Here is a 21372-nt window from a genome sequence, read left to right as displayed (position 1 = left end):
GTGAGATTTTATTTTAATTGGAAAAACGGACTTCCACCAAGTACACGCATGCTAGAAATCCTTCGCACCTAACTCTAGACTAAGTCAAATTTTAGTTGAAAACTAAATTAAGCTTGCGCCTTCAACCTAAAAACAACAACGTCTACAAAATTTTTTCGGGTTTCGAGATAATACGTTTCTCAATAGGTTTTCATCTAATAATGTCCCTTTTTTCTAAAGATACCCTACTGAAATCGTGTAACATTTTCAAACACATTGTCCTTTGAATTTTATTGAAAATTTTGTGTTCAGTAACGGCTTTTAGGGTTTATCAATTTGAAATTTAGGGCTTATAACTTCTAAACAACTTTTTCAATTAATAAACAGCATTATTATTAGCACTTTAGGGTTTATTGAAGTTTGAGGAGAGTTCCTATAATTTTTGCAAATTTGAACAATGTCTGATATTTTTAGAAACTATTTTTCTATAGGGTGTATTGACTGTGCTTCAGAGGCAACTTTGGCCTAGGAAATAATTTTGTGAAATGAAAAATCGCCGTTTGCAGGAAAATTTCAAAATACGTTAAAATATGCACGAGGCACTACGATGGATATCATTTTACTCAACGTTTGTATGACGTGAATCGTTAATAACAAATGATATTTGAGTGACAAATTTTTATTGAACTGATTGACTGGAACCTAAATTTGGATGTTACAACAATCAATACCGAGGGACAATAGAGAACGCGGAGTTACACTTAATAGATTTAAAACATATTTGTATCGTTCCCACTAGTGGAAGATCGTTTATTTTAATATGAAGTTGTAATTGTTGTTTTTGTTCAAAAATATGTCATTATTTAACAACCCATTATTTTTGTAAGACATCGTGGAGGCCGTCTTGAAAATCTTCCAAAACCGGTCTTAACTGAAACGCCGTGTTTTCATAACCACCTTTAAACTGTTAAGCCAACAAGACCTGTAATAGCTGTCTTTTTGATTTAATTTGAATCTGAGGAAAATGTGCTCGTTGGAATTATTTTTTCTTTGGTGTTATTATCCCTTTCAATTCTATTCTGTTTGAGCTGCCTACGTAAGTGAATAGCAGTATGTTTCTTATCGTTAAATATGAATGGAAGCTATCTATAAACTAAAAATAGCAGTGGATAGATACAATAAGAGGTGTCTATAACGCGCTTTGAAGTTATAAAATAAAATCGAATTTAATTACAGTATTTTTAGAATGAATGATTTTCAAAGTGAAAAGCGCTTTATTATTTCAGGTCGTTATCAAAATAGTAATTTATATCTAAATAATGCACTAATGATAGGCTTTTCAAAACACGAAATACCTTTAACTCCTCCTTGAAGTTTCTTTTCATCGTTCGGGTATTTAATAGAACATAGTATTTTTTTTTATTTAAGTGTTTTGTGAGTTTTCTACTTCCCAAACATAATGGGGTTTATTCAATCTTGATATTTCATAACTTCTAGAGCACGAAAAATAGGTCTCCCATTTTCGTCTGTTTCTTGGGGAATTTATTAGATACGTCATCTCAACATTTTATCAAATATAACTAATAATCTTATGAAGAACCAAATTTTATACTTTATCTGAGAGAATGAGTTAGTTTTTATTTACATTAATTGAGAATTCTTGAATTGCGCTGTGCTGGCTATTCAAATGCGCCGTAACGTTTCAGTATCACCGTTAAGTGGACGCAAATGTTCTAACTTTCGTACTATTAGCATTGCAAAACGTTAATTTGATTTAAGTTTAACTATCAGAAAATGCTCTCCTGTATAACCATTTACATTTAGTTACAGTGACAATGAAAGAGTGCTATACAATTTTTGCAGGTGAAATTGGCAGCTTTATTTTCCTTTAATTACTTGATTTCTAGTTACATACGGATTTCTGTTGTCTCAAGTTATCAACTAAATCAACAAGTGGTCACCCGAATAAAAACCACCGCTGACACCAGTTTAAAATAGGTACGGCGAATTTATCAAGTACAAAGCAAAGGATATGTTAATTTGTGTAATTTATATTGGGTACTATTTTACGTATTTTTAATTAAATGTCAAGTGCCAAGGTTATACGCGTAATTACTGTAGCTCAAGATTTCTTAATCACGGTATCAAATTTAACGCGATTTTAAATTATTCCTCGCGCACTAAAAATCCAATCTAGTTTTCGAAGATATTAAATTGATTATGAAAATGACTAGTTGTTAGTTCAAGCAATGTGTAAAGTATACCGAATTTATTATTTATCGCAATGGACAAGTTATTCAGGGAAACGGCAGTGTCTCGAGCGCTTTATAAATTCATAACTGGTGGAATATTAAAGCGTTACTAGTAAGCGGATCCTTGGACTTTTATTCTTTTCCATGAAATATCTTAGCCTCAGTTCACCTCATCATATAATATTTTATACAAGCAGCTAATACGAATTACAAACCAACTTTAAATTTGAAATGTCAGCGGATTGTTCTGTTATGATGTCGCTCAAGTGTAAATTGAAATGGCGAAAATGTAGTCCATATTTCAGCGTCAGTGTTTTTGAACTGATTGATGAATGACGTTTCCTGACCTTTGCATTAACGACCGCGGCTACAATTATTCTACCATAAATACCACAACTACTTTTCGGTGTCTAGAGATTTAAACTGACAAAAAACGTTGTATATTTGCTTCAAGTTTATTAGACTGGATTTGTTTCTTTAATTAAAACAGTTTTTAAACAAAATGTTTTCGAAGCAGTTTACTAAAATTATGACACTTTAGAAGCAGAAAAGTTTCTTGAAATATGTATATTTTTTTTTTTTTTTAGTATAAGTGAAGCTTGCCATTGTTGGGTTTAAAATAGTGGCGTATTTTGCCCACGGAGGTAAACCGGGTGATTTACGCCCCCGTAAATCCATTCTCGCGTAATTCGACGCAAACAAAATTCAGGCCCGGAATCGCGTTTATGCTTATGCACAGGCAATGCATCAGCCATGCCATCAGCTGTTTGTTTACTGTCCATTTACCGCTTAACTGAGTCAATTTTTGCTTAATTAACAAGTCTAACCGTGAATTCGACGAATTACGTTGTTTTTACCGATTTCGATTAAAAATTTCCGCTCCAGTTTCGCCAGAAGTTCGTAACGTATGCAAACTTCTGCATCCATGCGTCCGTGCCGCCCCGCCGCGACGCTGGCAGGAGCTAATCCAATTACTCATTTCTGAAGTGGGTATCTCTTCTGCATTTTAACATCGCGTGCAACATTAATCTATTTACTGCTTCGAGTTTGTTTGACTTTCTTGAAACATGACTTCGAGATATATCATGCACGCTTTCAATAGTGCAGTGTGAAATTGCAAACTTTGAGATGTGGGTTTGTGTTGCAGCGTACGGGAACTTGGGGAGCGTGCTGAGCAGCCAGGGACGAGCAGCCGAAGCCGAGTGGGCCTTCAGGAGGGCCCTGCAGTTCAGGCCCAACATGGCCGACGTACACTACAACCTGTGAGTAGTATATTTGAAACCGCGCTGTTTTGATGTGCAGATTAAACATCTAAGCGCTTCCAATATCAGCTAATTAGAGCTAAATTAGTGGATGCGAATAGTTGTTGCAACTAATTAGCGAACTTCGGATTTGTGCTTTGATTTTTGACGACGCGCTAACTCAAACAGCGGACCTAGTTCTCGGCACACTGTGCTGCGTTTACTTTAAGCGGATTATGCTGCGACGGAATTTATTTCACCTACATAAATAAATACTAAAGGGGGATTGCGATCTTTGTCGTGGGTGTGGGTTGGAAAGAAATGGGAGAGGAGTGGTTAATTAACGCCTTTTGGCGATTTTGAGTGGGTGACGGTGGCTCGACGAACGGTTTCAAATATAGCTAGTTTTTTATAGACGCTTTTCAGGGTTGTATAAGTGAATTATAAGTGTTTTGTGCTGCGAGAGGTAAAAGAGTAGATGCCATATGGGATTGTTTTGCTCCTATGTACTATATTTGTACAAATTTGTCACAAAGCTGTGTGCTTTAAGGAGTATTTGAAGTTTCCCAATTTAGAAAATGAATTTCAGAACCATATTCCCGGTTTTATTGTTTCATAAAACCAAATTGCTGAAGGTTTGCTGTACAGGTGTTCCAACGGTCTACGGGCGGCACATTGCACCTTCTCCATGAAATCTTTGATTCACTATAATAGTCACTCAGGACACACATACTGGGTGTTTCATGAAACATGTGTGCATACTTAAAAACCTCCGACGAAATACAATGAACCCTATTAAAAAGTCTGAAATTGGTTAGATTCGCTGTGACGATCCACGCTCTATCTCTCGTCGCTGTGACGGACGACGTGCTATCCCTAGCTACGTCGCCGCGGCGGGCGATGCGCTATACCAGCCTACGTGCGAAGCGACCTGATTCCCATACCAATTATGTAAGGAACTGATGATCTTAGAATGCCTGAAGTAGAAGATTGCCATATTTAAAAATTCGCAGTTACATCATATTTAAAAATGGACGACTCTGGTTTTGCATAAACTATTTTAGTCATCTTGACAAATTTATAAAAATTGGAAGTGTTTTAAAGTCAACTATACCGGACGATTAAATATTCAAATGTGATTTTTCTGATATGATTAAAATGGACACTTTGTAGAGAGTTTATAAAGTTTTCGAACCGATCTCTACGTAACCTGTCTTTTGGCATCAAATAATTTGGGAGGGTGCACGGTCGGAATCAATACATGATCGTTTTCCGGGTTGGAACCGTGTTAATTGAGTTTTTCGGCTCAACGTTTCGCACACTTTCGTAAGTGACATCTTCAGGAGCAAGGTTAAGAATGAGGCAGAAGAGCACGGTAACTCAGTATGTCAACCATACCAGAGGCGAAACTTTTCTGAACTCTTCAAGTTTGTTGAAATTGATAATACTCCTAATATTTTATTTGGAATTATTGAAAGTAATTCGTTGATATAATCTCAGGGTGCTTATTTGGAAATATCATTTATAACTGTTTTCAGATATACAGGGCATTTCATTTGAGAGTTACCTACTGATGCCATACTTTTTTAAACGTGACGCCTTGTATTTTAAAAGAACTGTATTTTTCTGTAATTATTCTTATCTCAACCATCTTTAAAGGGGTTTTGCACTTTTTTAGTTCATCCCTTATCTGATGTTGATTTCACACAGTCGTTCTTTGATCAGCAGTTTTCAACGTATTTGCCTTTTTTGTAAATAACTGCCACATTTAAAGATTCTCAATTACGCCATATTTAAAGATGGACGTCTATGGTTTTGTATAAAACATTCCGGCCCTTTGCGTTGACAAATTTATAAAAATTTCAAGGCTTTTAACTCAATAATACAGGACGATTAAATATGCAAATGTAGTTTTTGTGATATAATTCAAATGGGACATCCTGTAGGTATTTCATAAAGTTAGCAAGTAGTTTGAGATTGATCATAAGATTTATCTGAAATTCTTGAAAAATTCGTTGATGTAATCTGATAGGGCTGAAGTCCTATTTTTTTCAACGTTGCGCCTTATATATTTTCGAAGATGTACATTCTTTATTAAAAAGAAAATAAATTATATCAGCCACAAAGTTTATCAAAAGAGTTGTATTTTTCTGTAAACATGCCTTCTCCACCATCTTTAAAGATGACAGTCCGGAATTTTGGACACAATTTTTTAGTTCCTTTATCTCATGCTGATTTCTCACAGTCGTTCTTTGATCACCACTTTTCAACATATTTATCTTTTTTTGTAAATAATTTCCAGATTTAAAAATTTTTAGTTACGCCATATTTAAAGATGGACGTCTGTGGTTTTACATAAAATTTACTAAAACTAAAAAATTGGTCGAATCTTATTTCAACAGAACTTCTCTCGCCGCTGAAGTGCAGCCAAATTAATCCCACTTCTCAGAAAAATTATCTTTTTTTTTGCGATTTTTGTTTTCTGATAACCTCTATAAAGTAAAAGCAGTGACGTAAATAACGCTTCCGCAGCTTATTTGACTTGAATTTTTTCTTCAATATTTTATTTTTTTTGTTCCTTCATTTTTTCGATTTGCATTTTCAAGGTTAAATTTTTCAATTTTTTAACTATTCAATGCAATTTCTAGATTTTGCAATTTTTCGATTTGAGTTTCTCAAGTTTTAAATTTTTAATTTTTCCATGTGCAATTTTTTGTTTCAGTTTTTTTATTTTCTTTATTTTTATAATTTTTCAATGTCTCGATTTTATCAGTTTTTGTGTTTTCAATTTCAATATTTTCAACTTTTCGGTTTGCAATTTTTCAAGTTTTCTTTTTTTCTTTCTTCTTCTTTCTCTATATGTATGTAACTCATTAAATTTTTACATTTTTCAGTTTTTTATTTCTTCAGTTTAAAAAAAAACAAGTTATTCTACGTGAGTTACATTAGGAGTACAGTCCAAAATTATTGAATAAGAGATTGATTTTATGTTTTTTTATTATTATATCTCTTGTTCTTTGCGCCAAAAAATTGTTGAAAGAAAACTCTGTATATTAAAAAACAACAAAAAATTAAGCCCCACCCACCCACCCCGATCTCAATTATGATGAGTTTTTAATTCCTACCTGTTTAAAAACATATTTCATATGATAATTTCTTGTAGAGAAATGACGATTTCGCAAATAAACTCCGCCCTTCAGCTCACGATGAATAAAGCATTCATCACAATTGAGAACGGGTGGGTGGGCGGGGCTAATATTTTGTCCATTTTTTCTTAATATACGAAGTCTTCTTTTCCCAAAAAGAAACTGAAAACATGTTTATCTTTCCTGTTGTTGAAAGAAAACTCTATATGTTAAAAAAAACAAAGATAACGTTATTAAACCGTGCAATTGTTTTTGCGAAGATTTGAACGTTAAGCGAAAAAACTGAAAGCGAATTCGTATACTACAAGTATGTGGGAGTATTTTCAAATACGGTTCATTGAGATGACGTCATCAAATTGTTGGTGGGGATGATTAGCCAAATTTTGGCGAGCCTTTAACCATCTACATGATATTTCTAACATACATACAAAATTTGACAACAATCGGTCCAGCAATTTCGGAGATTACGTGTCTAATAAAAATGGACGCAGACAGACAAACAGACGGAAACGGTATACTACTTTTTTCGTACTGTAGGGGTCATGAAACGTCGACAAAACATAAAAGTGGCAATTCGTCCGATGGACTCGATTACTTAGCTTACGCTCGGGAAGTAAAAAAGGGTTTTAACTCAATTATATAGGACGATTTAAAATGCAAATGTCGTTTTTCTGATATGATTCAAATTGGACACCTATAGGTATTTTATAAAATTGTCGAACTGATCCCTACGTAACCTTTCTTTCGATATCAAATTTGTTAACATTGATAATATTTTATTTTGATGTTGACAAAACTGGTTGTTGTAATCTAAGAGTGTTCATTTGGAGCTACAATTCATAACTATTTTCAATATACAGGGTATTTCGCTTTTTTAAATTTAACGCCTCATATATTTTTGAAGATTTTTTCTTAAAAAGCAAATAAATGGTATCATACATAAAAATGTTCAAAAAAAATTGTGTTTTTCTATAAAATTTGTTATCTCCACCATCTTTGAAGATGGCGGCTCGAGATTTTGCACTAACTGCAAATTGTCACCTTTTTTATATTATTCAAATGGGAAACTCTGTATTTTATAAAATTTTTGGGCTCTAAGTAAGCTTTGATTTGGTTACAAATTGGTTCAGCTTTATCATAACGATTTGTTCGGAATTACTAGGATGAACGTCAATAATAATAATTTTCGCGTTTAATAAGACTAGGTGACTAAAAATTTTTTAAATATATTTTTTTTTCCATAAAAATTCAAATATCTTGAAAACTTTATCAAAAAACCTCGTATGTAATTTTATTGTTTTCTTTTTTCGTAAAAATTTCATTTAAAAAATAATGTTGCTAATACACGTTGTACTAACTTATCTAGAATTTGGTCTGGCGCGGAATGTCAGTTCGCCCTTCTCCACCGATGATAGAAAACAGGGACTCGGCATATGTAATGCTTCGCTACTGGTTCTATATATATTTTATAAGCCTCAAGTAACTCTGGTTTGAAACAGTATCCCCTAGTTACAGTCGTCTCAATGCGCGATTTACTGTTCATCCTGAAAATCTATAAACATGTGTTTTATGAATGACTAGCTACATAAAGGAAAAGCAGCTTTCATAGACCTTTGAAGAAAAATGTTAGTGCGATAACAGCTTGTCACAACACTCTTAACGGTTTATGAAACGCTGCAAACATCGCTGTGTTGTTGATAAGTTTAGATAAAGCAGTCTACGAAATCCGGGCCTTAAAAGCATTTATAAAATTCTGCACTTCTTTCATGTTTGCTTTGCAGCACAAAATAAAACAAAAATTGTTACTTGAAACGGGACAGAAAAGCGGTCTTAGATAAGCGGTCTGACAGCAGCTTTATGCATTGTGTGCATGCGAATTTAAAGCGATCTTTCGGAGTGGTCGCACAAAGCGTTATGTATTATTACGTGTGTGAATGCTCTATGTACATGACAAATTCAACCCATAAATGCTACTTTTAGTAACCAAACACAAAATACGCGACAAAATGCTCCGCACATTGCGTCGGAGGCAATCTGGGCCGTAACATGCATCTCTGTCGACCTAAGCCTTATTTGTAACATCCTGGGAGATTCTTCGTACTACTAAATTACTTTAAGTAGATTATCTCTACCCGATATCGATACTCCTACGCCCTTTCCCGATATAATATTTATTTTTATGAGTGCGGGTTGTGTAATTTTCGCGGCGCTGTCAGGAGCGGTCGTAATGGATCGCCATTCAATATAGTGCAGTCGATGACTGATTGATTGAGAGTGATTTCATGTTGGAAGCGCAGCACGCGAGTTTAGGAAGCGGCCGATTACTCGAGTGGCTGGTACAAGTGTTGTCCAGATAGAGAATTGATTTTCTTTTTGGTAGCTTCACTCATAGGCGTTGACTTTTCACATAATTGGCACGGAAGAAAAATTGTACAGTTTCCGAGGGTCCGCGACGATTTATTGATGACCGTTCGGGTAAAGGATAGCCTGCCGGAGTTCGGCGAAAACAACGCTAGGTTAAAATGCAAAGCGATGATGACAAAGTGATCTGGCGGTGGGCATATTTCTTGGAGCTGAAGCACTGATTAAGTCGCACTAAAGGCCATATTAGCCACATTAGAGATATGATCGCAGAAGCTCTGAAAAATATTGACTATAATTAAATTTCGTAGCCCTAATAACATCAACACTCGATGTAGTGTATATTGTGTTATTGTATCTGACAAAAATAAATTAGAATACGCAAACATCGTGTGGGCTGCGTTAGCTCAGATTTATGTTGATGCTCTTGAAAGAAAATTGAGAAACATGTTCCGAAATTTTGAACATACCAGGTTGATGATTTTATCCTGTGAGACGAACTTCTCAACCCGAATCCATTTTTTAGTAAAAATCCATATGTGCATAGATGCTTTCACCCTGTGTAGTAATTTTTGTTTGGTTGTGTCGACGGCGAACGTTTCCATTGTGACGGACGGCTGCCCCTATCAATACACTCCAGCTCGCGAGGAAATTGTTAGAGCAGGAACCTCGCTCGTAAACTTCCTAGATGTAGTGCATTACGTGCCAAACAAAAAACCCGGAGCGACTCTGCAGATACCAGAAGAGATTAAAGGTGTCGAACGTGCCGCGCACACATTCCCGTCCCATTTGCAAGCTCCCCGGATCCATAACCTGTTATTCCGCGAAGAATCCTCTCAGCCCGTAACGGACTTATGAATTCGGACGTGTAAATCCCGTCCTTGTAGAAGTGGCAATTAGGGTTGAGGGTGTTTTTATCGCATCGACGTCATCACCCCTTTAATGCGCACTTTAATACCGCACGTTATCGTCGCTTCTCACTTTTGCTTTCGGCCGGGATCATCACCGACGGTTCTAATCGATAGGTGGCGCACACGTTTCGCCGATCTTTGCATCCTGCCGTGTCATTACCGATAGGCTGTTAATCCCATCAAGCCGGCAGGCCGAGCACGTGTCGGAGCGCTTTGTCGGACGGAGGCAGAATACCGATTGCCGCCTTCCGGAAGAATACAGCCGGAATGCTTCTAATTGCGATTGTGTATTTAATCGGGAAGAAGCCCTCACCCCATCGCCGGCTAATTGAAATTACTTTTGACACGAAATCGGACGGGCGAAACGTGCGAAAGCGCTTTGATAAGGCTGAATGGATAGGATCCTGAAAATTTATGCGCTCTGCTATACTCGAAAACGGAAATGCTTATGAAGGCGACGAAATTTCGACAATATTTAATTAAAATGATACAAGTTCACTTTAATGTGAGTGTGCGAAGCTTATAGAAAAGGTCGTCGCAATTATTTGTTCTGTCCTAAATAATTTTCCTGCTAAAAACTGCATACATGTATTTTCTAAACCTCTGTCAAAAGTAATAAATCTTGCAAACATCCACATTTCCATATCTACAACTGTGTATCTTTATGCTTCGAAAGAATTCGATTCTATTAGCACGTTCCGATAACAAGCATTTGCGTTAAAAGCAAATGAAATTTGCACATCACTCCCAAAAACGTTCTGATTGATCGACCGAAGTGAAACTAACGATAAAGAAAAATGCAAACTCTACCACAAAAACAACCCTAAAACTATCGACCCAAAAATTCACTTCTAAAAAAAATCGGTCGATAACTGAGCAAAAAGCAACCGTCTAAAAAGGTTTTATGGACCAACCATTACGAAATGAACAAAAAAGTTACCCCTAAAACATACTGATAGTCCGAAACGAACAAAAAACTCACCCTTAAAACGGTTTAAAGGAGAGAATTAAGCGGTCAGGTCAAGTCAGGTCAGATTAGATGATAGACGATAGACAGACGGAAACGAGAGACCACTTTTTCGCACCCTAGGGGTTGTGAATCGTAGAGAAAACACGAAAGTAATCAGTAGCCAGACGGACTCCTTTACAATCTTTCCTTGGTTTACGCTCAGGAAGTCAAAAGAAACTAGAAAACTTACCCCCTATAACTTCTGAAGCCATCCCGAAAGCTCACCATTGTAGCGAATGTTACTGTTTTGGACCAAGTAGTGACACACCAGCTACAAATTTAAATGCGGGAGAACTAAATGATTATCTAAATCCAATCAAGGTCGTTCTGTGACCTCCCTGGCGATAGTTCCGCACTGGACGAGGTTGCTTCGGATCCTGGGGAGGCGGCGACGCTCTCGTATTCAAAAAGCTATGATGACGGTTATAACGGAACGGTCTCCAGAATCTTCGGAGATTGCCAACCATTTATGTAGTGTCCAATTGGGGTGTTTACGGTACGGTATGCAGTAACGGGGCTCTTTCCAACAAAGTTCCCAACTAAGTGGTCACAATTCGAATGGAATACTTGCAACTTTTTCACTTTCCTTCACTTTTTGCTTCATCCCGTCTAAAGACGACTGTCTTGAGGCATTGGCGTGACGCGGTTGTCACGAATTAACCCCTGCCCCTGTACAATTTTGACAATTTCCCACAAAAATGAACCGGGGCCTCCATCATACTTTCATCACCTCTGCCAGTGCAAGCGGATTTGGCCCACTTATTATCATTATTATTATTACTCAGAAAATGGATGGGAATTTTGTCGGAGCAGTTTTGGGTGGCTCCAATCTGATCTAATGGTGAAATTTATGACGTTTCCGGTTCGGTTTTAAATGTGACCCAATCTCGAGGGATCTAGTAATAACAGTATCCCAAGATTATTAATGATAGTGTTTTATGCGAAGCAACGGGCCAATCTTTCTTCTTCGTCCCATAATCAAATTCCACTTCTTATTGCATGAACCCGTCTCAACAAGCTCGTGTAGATTCTGAGGAGCTCAAGTTTTGTATGATACGGAATTCATATATGCTAAATGAAACCAAGATACGTGAAGTAAGTCAAGTCCAACACATATTGTGATATAAATTTGCTTTGTGTCAAAGGCAATAATATGAATATGAATTTTTCTAGTTGTGACTGACAATAATGTCAGGTTTTTGTGTAAGAGACGTAAAACGATGTCGATATGGATTTAAATAGACGCTGGTCCAGACAATGTGAATGTCTTCAACAACTTCGTGGGTGGGTCAAGTTGATTTATCCATGACTCCTCTTTCCAAACTTGTAAAGGGGATATTGACGGACCGAGTTGGAGTTTCAGTTCTAAAATGGGTCATGGAGATAAAAGCATCTTGTTGTCGGATGTAAAGGGCATTGTTGAACAATAAAAAAGTTCTAAAATGTTCATTAACCAATTAAATAAATTAATGGTCACACAATTTATAAAAAAAAATTAGTTTTGAGTCTGATTCAGCTTTCCAACTATGTCACTGCGTTTTTAATCACAATTTCCCGCTTCCATGATGTAGGTAGCAGCGAAATTTGCATAAAGTAATTGTAACCTATTTTCCAAATGTAATCAATACAACATCTGACATGTACAACACTAAAGTATTAAATAGAGCTTGCGAAAATAAACAAACCAACCCTTCGTTTTAACTCTAAATCTGAATAAGTCCACCCAGAAAGAGTTAAAGGCTGCCTGTACCCGAGGACCGGATGCCCTCCGAACAAAACTTCGCGACTCTCTTGCACTCCTTTTATTGCACTCTTATTTAAGTCTGCACAAATTCTCTTTCCTCTCTTTGCATCGCGCATTTCTTCTCCGGAAGAATTTTAACAAAATTAAATTTTTCCGAATCCCATCCATCGAATCTTATCAAAGCGCTTTGGCACGTTTCGCTTGTCCGATTCCGTGTCAAAAGTAATTTCAATTAGCCGACAATGGGGTGAGGGATTATTCCCGATTAAATACACAATCGCAATTAGAAGCATTCCGGCTGTATTCACCCGGAATTGCTATTCTGAGCTATTGGTCGTCTAAGATAACGTGGGAGTTTGACTTCGAGATTTAACTGACATCATTGATTTTTTTACTTTTACGTTCGAGCGACAGTTAAGGCGAGCACTAAAACGGGGCCATTTTGACGAATGTGCAATTTAATGCGATTTTGACGTTTCACAGCTCGCGTATTTGGAAAATAAAGTTGGCAGTTTTTGTTTGTTTGTTTAGTGGGTGTTTTCTTATATACCGGCAACGTTTTGGAAAAAAATTGTAACGTCATTTAAAAAGAATGAAATTGAAGTTTGTTTTTTGAATATAGACTACTCCAAGCAGGCACTAGCCAACAGGATATAACATTATACTTATTAACATCAGGTATATTGGCCTCTACAGAATTCACTAATCCCCTTTAACACGTCCTTAACTTCGGGACGTTTTTATTGCTCTCTCATCATAGTTCGCCATCTTAATCTCGATTCTCATTATCGTAAAATAGATTGCTATTCAGAAAATTTACCTTTCGGTACGGAGTAACCAACCATAAACAAACCATAAAATTACTTAAATGTTCATTCCGGGGTCCACAGGATTATTCGATTTCTCTGGAGACTGTTAACGAGCAGCAATATAGAGGTAATAGGTATATCAATCTTGGTTCCACTATTTCATATACGGCCCTGTTTGGTGTTTGCCGACCTCAGCCGCCGATTGAGGGTATATATACCATTATAGTGAACAGTTTAGGGATCGGTAACCTGGTTTTTTAGCTTTTAGGTAGTAAAATTTTATTGGTATGCAAAAACGGTGTGTTTAACTGAGTTTGATCACGCTGGGAGCTTCAATCAAATATTCGAATCTTCTTTAGTGGCTTATTCTAGTTAGGTAGGAACGTTTTCTAGATCAAGATTTACAAACAGCCTGATGGCATGAAACCTTCTGTGCGGCCGGTGGTGGGAAATCCGAGCTGGCCGCTTTGAAGGGTGAAAGAACCCATCCGGAATCGTCTAATTGCGCTTGTGTTTTTAATCCTTTCCCTCGCCTCTCGGCCTAATTGAAATTACCTCCGACACGGAGTCGCACCTTCGGAGCGGCCGGATCTTTTCCGGCGCGGTTCTAATTAAAGTCCATGTATCAAAGTGGTGCCGCAACACGAAAAATAACTGCCGCTTCCTTCCCGACGGCGCGCGCGAAACTTTCATAATTTCCTTCATTACGGGCGCGGGTCGGAATAATAACTTGCAGGGGAGAACGACAAGAACTCCTAATTAAAAATACTTAAATATGTCACGACCGCATTCGTGTAAAGGCGAAAATTTGTCGGCAAAAAAAGTTTCGCCACTCTTGATTTATAATTCTGTTTTGAATTAAAGTTCGGGAGGGAACCGTTGCGAAACTTCAAAGGCGGCGGCGGGCATTATATGGCCATTCTTCACTTTCCCGCACGCTCAATTAAGTCGGCAGGGAAGGTGTAATGACGTAACGAGCACCTGGACGCCGGCGTCGAGGCCGGCGGAAGCGGCAGCGGTAATTAGGGAGAACTTCGCTACAGTAGTTTGATCGAGTTTAAATGTGACGCGCCAACTCTCCTCGCTATTGTGGGCAATAAAGTTCGCGTATCTTCCTGTTTATTGTCGTATACTGGCGTTTTTTACGGAGGGAAACCTGGGGAGTTCTTATTTTCGGAGTATGATGATAGTTTAATGAGGATTATCTCCTTCTCGGCTGCTTATCCGAAGTACAAGCACCACTTGAGAATTTGCCATCTTTCACTGGGGATCCGAGAAAGCAGGGGATGCCGTAATTTACGCACTAACTGAAATATGGACCAGTCGATTGAGGGAGCGCGAAAAGTGGAAACTCAACAGAATTATCGACAAGAAGAGACGCATTGATGCACCCTAAATATCATAATAATAATAAGTATGCCTGTATCAGCCTAACGAATTTAATTCACATTAATTCTGCGAAAGCATGACTTGCGGTTTCCGATGAACTTAATCCACCACCGCGGGCTAAATAACATCTGACTCACCCCGCGAGCTCTATTCCCCCAACATATTTGATAAATTGCAACTTATTGCGCCCCACCAAGTTTCAAATGACGTTTTTGTAGCCTGAAGTATGTATCCTAAAAATGACACAAAACGCGTTGCTCCACGTTGTAAACATATATAAGTTGTAAATCTATGACTCTGGAATCACTTTAGACACAAAATTAAAGATTAATGAAAATGTTGAGAGAGTCTAAAGCGTCTCTACTTGTTCGGTCTAGGTTAGGGGCCTGCAGTTAGCGCCTTGTACGGGGGCGGTTGCTCGGGCGCCAACTGCAGCATCTGGACCAATCTGCTTCGGTTCATGGGGAGGCAACGTTGAATCACAAATCTCTGAGCCTTACAATGTTCTCCAATGCTTCTAGAATACGATAATTTTAGTCTCATGATTTTCTTTCCTTTTTGTACGCGTTTTAACAAATTTCATTACAGAATGATTTTAGCTTCCAATAAAATAAAAAGTTTCCACTTTCAATAATTTAATTGCGTTCGAAGAAGTTTTGATGTAAATTTATATTCGGCTACTTTCTGCTTAATGTGCAATCAACGGAAGTTTGTTCAACAGATTTCAATTATATCTCTATCGTGCTAATTTCAAAACATCCGAAAACATTTTTTTATTTCAGGGTTGTTTCCAAGAGTCCAGATTGAATATTTTACAGTGAAAATTACAAAACTTGAGTCAAATTTCATTACAGATTCATTACCGGTTTCGATAGAGAAAATTTGACTTACCTCTTAGTTTATTATGCAATGTTAATGTATTTTAGTTTCTAGTCCTCTAATAAGGTATTAATCTTCACATTCGGTAAATTCAAATCCTGGAAAATTAGATATTTATAGTGTATACCTTAATTAGAACTTACTTTCGTTATCTACACCAGATACTTACTTTATGACGTCACACGATAAAAACGAACTCGCTTTTGCTTCAACACCAGTTATTATATTAACAAACAAGGTCGATTAACTATTTCAGTTGTAGCCAAAACCTGTAGTGGTATCATAAGGATAAAGACAACATTGTCAACAACCCATTTTCGATTACGAAATAGTTTTAAAACCAGTGATAGTAAAATTCGCCTAATATGGAGTAAAAATAAAACACAGCTATTTTAATCTGAACTGCTGTAAACGTAATAAAGGTTTTATTGATATAACAAAAATAGTGATTCAACTCATTCAAAGCAAATTCCCATTTAGTCAAACGTCATAATAACTGTTTTAAAAAGGCAACACCCATTTATCGCAATCGATGAGTAGATATCAAAGGTCGCCACCCGCAATGTAGTAGCCAGGATTTACCTATGAATATTTAAAACAAGCGCTTATGAAACTTTAATACCGCTTCAGTTCATTTTACGTGTTTCTAAGCTTTTAACTAAAATTATTTGAAAATCCACCTCGGGGCACAAAACTCGCACATGTTGTTATAGTCGATTATTAAAACCAAAATATGCACCACTTGTTCATAAATTCACAAAACTGTATCCTATTCTCTAAGAAACATTATTTTCAGCCAACCCTCGACATCATTTTAAACGTGCAAACTTCAAGTCAAGATGTGTAAATTTATTTTCGACATGCACACTAATTATAACGCTGCTGTGTTTCTAGAATATAAGAAAATTACAGGGGAGTTTCTGAGTCGGGAGATAAAACAAATTTGTTCATACATCACTTCGTTGAAACGAGGAGAATTTGTACACAGAAAGTTAAAACTTTCAACTGACATTTATTCAATTATAGCTTAAAATGACGTCATCAACTTTTTGAAGAGGATCAATAGATACAAAGTCATTCAAACACGAATACCTACTCTTTCGTGTTCCACCGCCTGTGAAACATGAACCTAGACTCGGAATAAAATGGCCCCATTATAACGCTCTGGTAAAACGTCTCTTTGAAGCCGTCCGTTAGCTTTTTCTGCCTCCGCTAATTAGAAATAGTTTCCAGCACTGACGACAGTGCGACTTCGCAGCAATTGAATATCCGCGTCGCTGTTGCCAACATAAAACAGATAAATTTTCGTCAGGGCGACAACCTAATTTAAGTTTGACAGTACGGATGTTTAGTGAATAGACTACAGCATGCTTCTTAGCTCCCTCCACGCTTCCGTGGATTCTCCCAGGGCTGCTGCACAGTTGCGGCGTAACTTTTACTCGAGGTTTATTGCTGCAGAACTGCGGAAGCAAATGTTACCAACAATCACATCGAAAGAGGATTCGATTTCTACGCTACGGCACCAGCTTGGCATACCGGATGAGGGCTTTGCCTGTGGTCTGGACGTTCCGCGTTCCGGGAAAACGACAGGATTACGGAGTTTTGCAGAAATTGCGAATGTGAATTTTGACATTTAACACTAAAATGCGTTTAGGCGATTTGTCGTTAAACCTGTCTTTTATCGCTAGTAGTAAATCTGTTGTCTCTCAAGAAACATGCATAAATCTTTGAGTCGTTTTATAACTGTCAGTAGGGTGTGTGGGGGAGTGTTTACAAATTTGCATTCAATACAGATTTGACGTTTAATAACTGGTGTGCAAGTTTGTAGCGTGTTTTTCGACATATTTTACACTCGAGTGTTGCCGGAATGAATTTGCTATTAATTTTGTCGATAATCTCGCTAGAATTGTCCTTCTGAATATCTCTATACAGTTATTTTTTTATGTGGGATGAAATAGCAGTTAATAATTTTTCATTTTATTTAAATCCTCTCGTGAAATGAATGATATTTTATAGTTAATACTCTGGCGCACGGTTTTGCTCCATAAAATATTTTTGTTTAATCACGGAACTGCAATAAATAAAAATATCCGATCGCTCTCTATTAAAAGAATAATAAATTTTGATGAACAAAATGTTATGTCACTTATAGAGGAATAATTTGTTAGTCAAAATAACTCTGCAAAATATATATTTTTTAACGCATGAACTGGTAGTGGGACTTGAATGTTAAATGAAAGTGTGTAATTCTCGAGCGTAAGCTAAGGAAGTATTGTAATCAAGTCCATCGGGCGACTGACTACTTATGTATTTTCTCGATGGATCATGACGCCTAAAGTACGAGAAAACAGGTCTCCCGTTTCCGCCTGTCTGTTCATCTGTCTATCTGTCTGTCTGTCAGTCTGTCTGTCCGCCGTCTGTGTTGATTTTGAAGATAAATATATTATGATTATCATGTAGGCTATTAAACGCTAACCAAACTTTGTCTAATCATTTTTACCAAGACATCAAAATTTTTAGAAAAAAGTCAAAATTATATAACATTTTGAAATTCAATTTTAAATCTGCAGAACCGATTGTTTTGAAATCTTGCAAACTTTTTAAAGTTATCGTAAGCGTGATCAATTTCTAATCAAAATACATATATCTCCTTTCAAAAATTGATGACGTAATTTTTTTTAATTTTGCCGAATAAATCCTATGGAAAACATGCAAAATACGATGGAACATATGATTAAATTTTATAATTTTTCGAAAAAAACTATAGATATGTTTTATTGTACTGAAGATCTGGCGAAATGACCTTCGATTATTTTTTTTACTCTCGTGTGTAATCTAAGTATTCTAATCGTTAGAACGAAAAATTAGGTCTCCCGTTTCCGTCTGTCTGTCTGTATGTCTATCCGTCTGCCGTCTGTCCGGATTTTTATTAGACAGATAATCTCCAAAATTAGTGTACCGATTTTTATCAACTTTTATGTGTATACCATGAATATCAATTAGATGGTAAAACGCTCAGCCAAATTTGTCTAATCATACCCACCATCAATGCGATGGCGTCATTTCCAAAATTTACAAAGCCAATGTTAATTAAATTTTATAGAATAACACACTCCTGCACTTGTTCAATTTTTACCATAGAGGGCTAGATTTTTGAAAAAAAAAACCAAAAGTTTTTCGAAAATTTGACTACGCAGTAATCATTTGAAGCATATGCACTGCATGCTTCTTTATCTTGACTTTAACACATACGTATCTATATTTTGACGTACAGGGGTTATTATAAAACATTGGTCGAACGCTGCTTCGACAGAACTACCCTCGCACCGAAAGTACAATGAAACATATCTAGCATTTTCGAATTAGATTTTACTTTACACAATTTTGTGATGACCTCATTAACATTTTTGCCTCGTATATGAACTTGGATTGATTGGTGCAGTGTAGTACTTGCTAAGATAAGACTGATTATGGCAAATCACATACCTACTAAGAGAATAGAGGGCGGGTGGGCGGGGCTAGTTCTTGCTAAGATAAGATTGAGTTTGGTAAATGACTTATTTTATAAAAAAAAAAGGGTGGGTGGGCGGGGCCAAAACTTGCTAAGCTAGAACTGAACAGTATTAAGAGTAGTCACTGGAATGAAGAAGGGGTGCGTGGGCGGGGCTACTGCTTGCTCATAAAACTAGTACTTACCCAGATGAGACCGATTTGGACACTTTATAAGAACAAAGAAGGCGGGTGGGTGGGGCTAGTACTTGCTAAGAAATGACTGAACAATATTAAGTGCAGTCACTAGAATGGAGAGGGGGTAGGTGGGCGGGGCTATTGCTTGCTGATAAAATACTCTGTAAGAAAAAGTTAGATTTATAAGACTGTAGAAAATAGCTAAACTCCGCACACCTCCTTTTTCCATTTCACTTATTTCATTTATTGTAAAATGGGAATTGAATTCTGTTCTGAGAAACGGTAGAATCTAAGATTTAAAACAAAGTAAAACGGACCCCGCCCTCCCACCCCCTACTTCGTTTTGATGACTCATTTTATTAGTTCTGAGATAAATATAATCTAAGATTGGTATTTTTCTCTTAATAAAATTTTAATTTTTTTACGACTTTGTCGTCAGCGTTTACACTTAAACTCGTAATAAAAAATCATGTAGACACAATGAGGTGTAATATCAAACAGCACAGCCTCTCATCTCCAATCAAATGATTTATTAAGGTGGAGCTTGTGCGAGTGGGAGGAGCATCAGAATTATTGCTTTTAAATATGATGCTAACGTTTTGTAGACTTATTTAACACCAGATTAATACGCCCACCCACCCCCTCTTCGTTCTACTTTACTTTTTTACTTTTTTTACATAAAAGCAGTTACGATTAGGGCTTTTTTATGTTTTTGACATTCTAGGTTCTATTAGTTTCCACTCCCTTTCGACAGAAGAATACACTTAGCCCCGCCCACCCACCCCGCCTTGTGTTTTAGTGATTTGTTTCATCTGGTCGAAATAAGAGATGGATTTTATGCTGAACAGGAATAAAATCGTTAGAATGAAATAACGCGAGTGAGCAGGGGTAGTACTTACTAAGATAAAACTGATTTTGGCAAATGACAGAAACCCTAAGAAAAAAAAGGGGGGGGGTTGGTGGGGCTACTACCTAACAAGGTAAGAGCGATTTTGACAAATAACACCACCTAAGAAAATAGAGGGCGGGTGGGTGGGGCTAATACTTGCTAAGGTATCACTAAACAATACTAGTCACTAGAATGAAGAGGGGATAGGTAGGCGGGGCTATTGGTTGCATATAAAATACTCTGTAAGAAAAAGTTAAACTTATAAGACTGTAGAAAAAAAAACAACTTAGCTCCGCCCACTTCCTTTTTTCATTTCACTGACTTATTTTATTTATTGTAAAATCTCAATCGAAGAGATATACAATCGAATGAGAACAGCGTGGGTGGGCAGGCTAGTATCTGCGAAGATAAGATTGATTTTGGTAAATGACATACCCTCTAAGAAAATAAGGAGTGGGTGGGGGGCTAGTACTTGCTCAGATAAGACTGATTGTGACAAACGACATACCCTCTAAGAAAATAGAGGGTGGGCGGGCGGGACAAGTACTTCTTAATATAAGATTGATTTTGGTAAATTACATATTTTTTAAGAAAAATGGGTGGGCGGGCGGGGCTAAAACTTACTACGCTAGGACTGAACAATGTTAAGAGTAGTCACTGGAACGAAGAAGGGGTGAGTGGGCGGGGCTCCTTGCTCATAAATCTAGAAAAAAAGCTAAATTTAGCCCCGCCCACCTCCTTTCTCCATTTCACTGACTTATTTTATTTAGTGTAAAATGGAAATTGAAAAATAGCAGTGTTGCACTCCCAAAATTTTCTCGGAAAATGAAGTGAGCCGTTCCTGATTTAATAAAACAAAAATAGACTCATTAAATAATTTTTTTTTAGTCACGTGTCGTCAATGATAAAGCACAAGTATAAACTCATCACATTTTACACATTTTGGGTAGAATTTATTCGACAAAATTTTGAGATGATGTCATCAATTTTTTGGGGGAAATAAACAGTTAGATTTTGATTAACAATTTATGTCACTTACGATAACTTTAAAACGTCTGTAAATTTTCAAAGTATAT

The 21372-nt window shown here is 36.8% G+C and overlaps 1 protein-coding gene across 1 annotated transcript in view; it reads left to right on the top strand.

The window, feature by feature from the left end:
- The window catches only part of LOC135126478 (protein O-mannosyl-transferase TMTC2-like), a 135954-nt gene that overhangs the window by 31499 nt on the left and 83083 nt on the right, over positions 1–21372 (top strand). The window contains exon 4 of the mRNA XM_064052505.1: positions 3379–3493. Within this exon, the coding sequence (XP_063908575.1) occupies positions 3379–3493 (115 nt within the window). The remainder of the gene's footprint in view (positions 1–3378; positions 3494–21372) is intronic.

This window comes from Zophobas morio, unplaced genomic scaffold, assembly GCF_036711695.1.
Source record: "Zophobas morio isolate AGI-343-1 ecotype UQ-CSIRO unplaced genomic scaffold, CSIRO_AGI_Zmor_V1 ptg000002l, whole genome shotgun sequence".
Taxonomy (NCBI): domain Eukaryota; kingdom Metazoa; phylum Arthropoda; class Insecta; order Coleoptera; family Tenebrionidae; genus Zophobas; species Zophobas morio.
The sequence above is the reverse complement of the archived record's forward strand: the minus strand, read 5'-3'. Positions and strand labels throughout refer to the sequence as shown.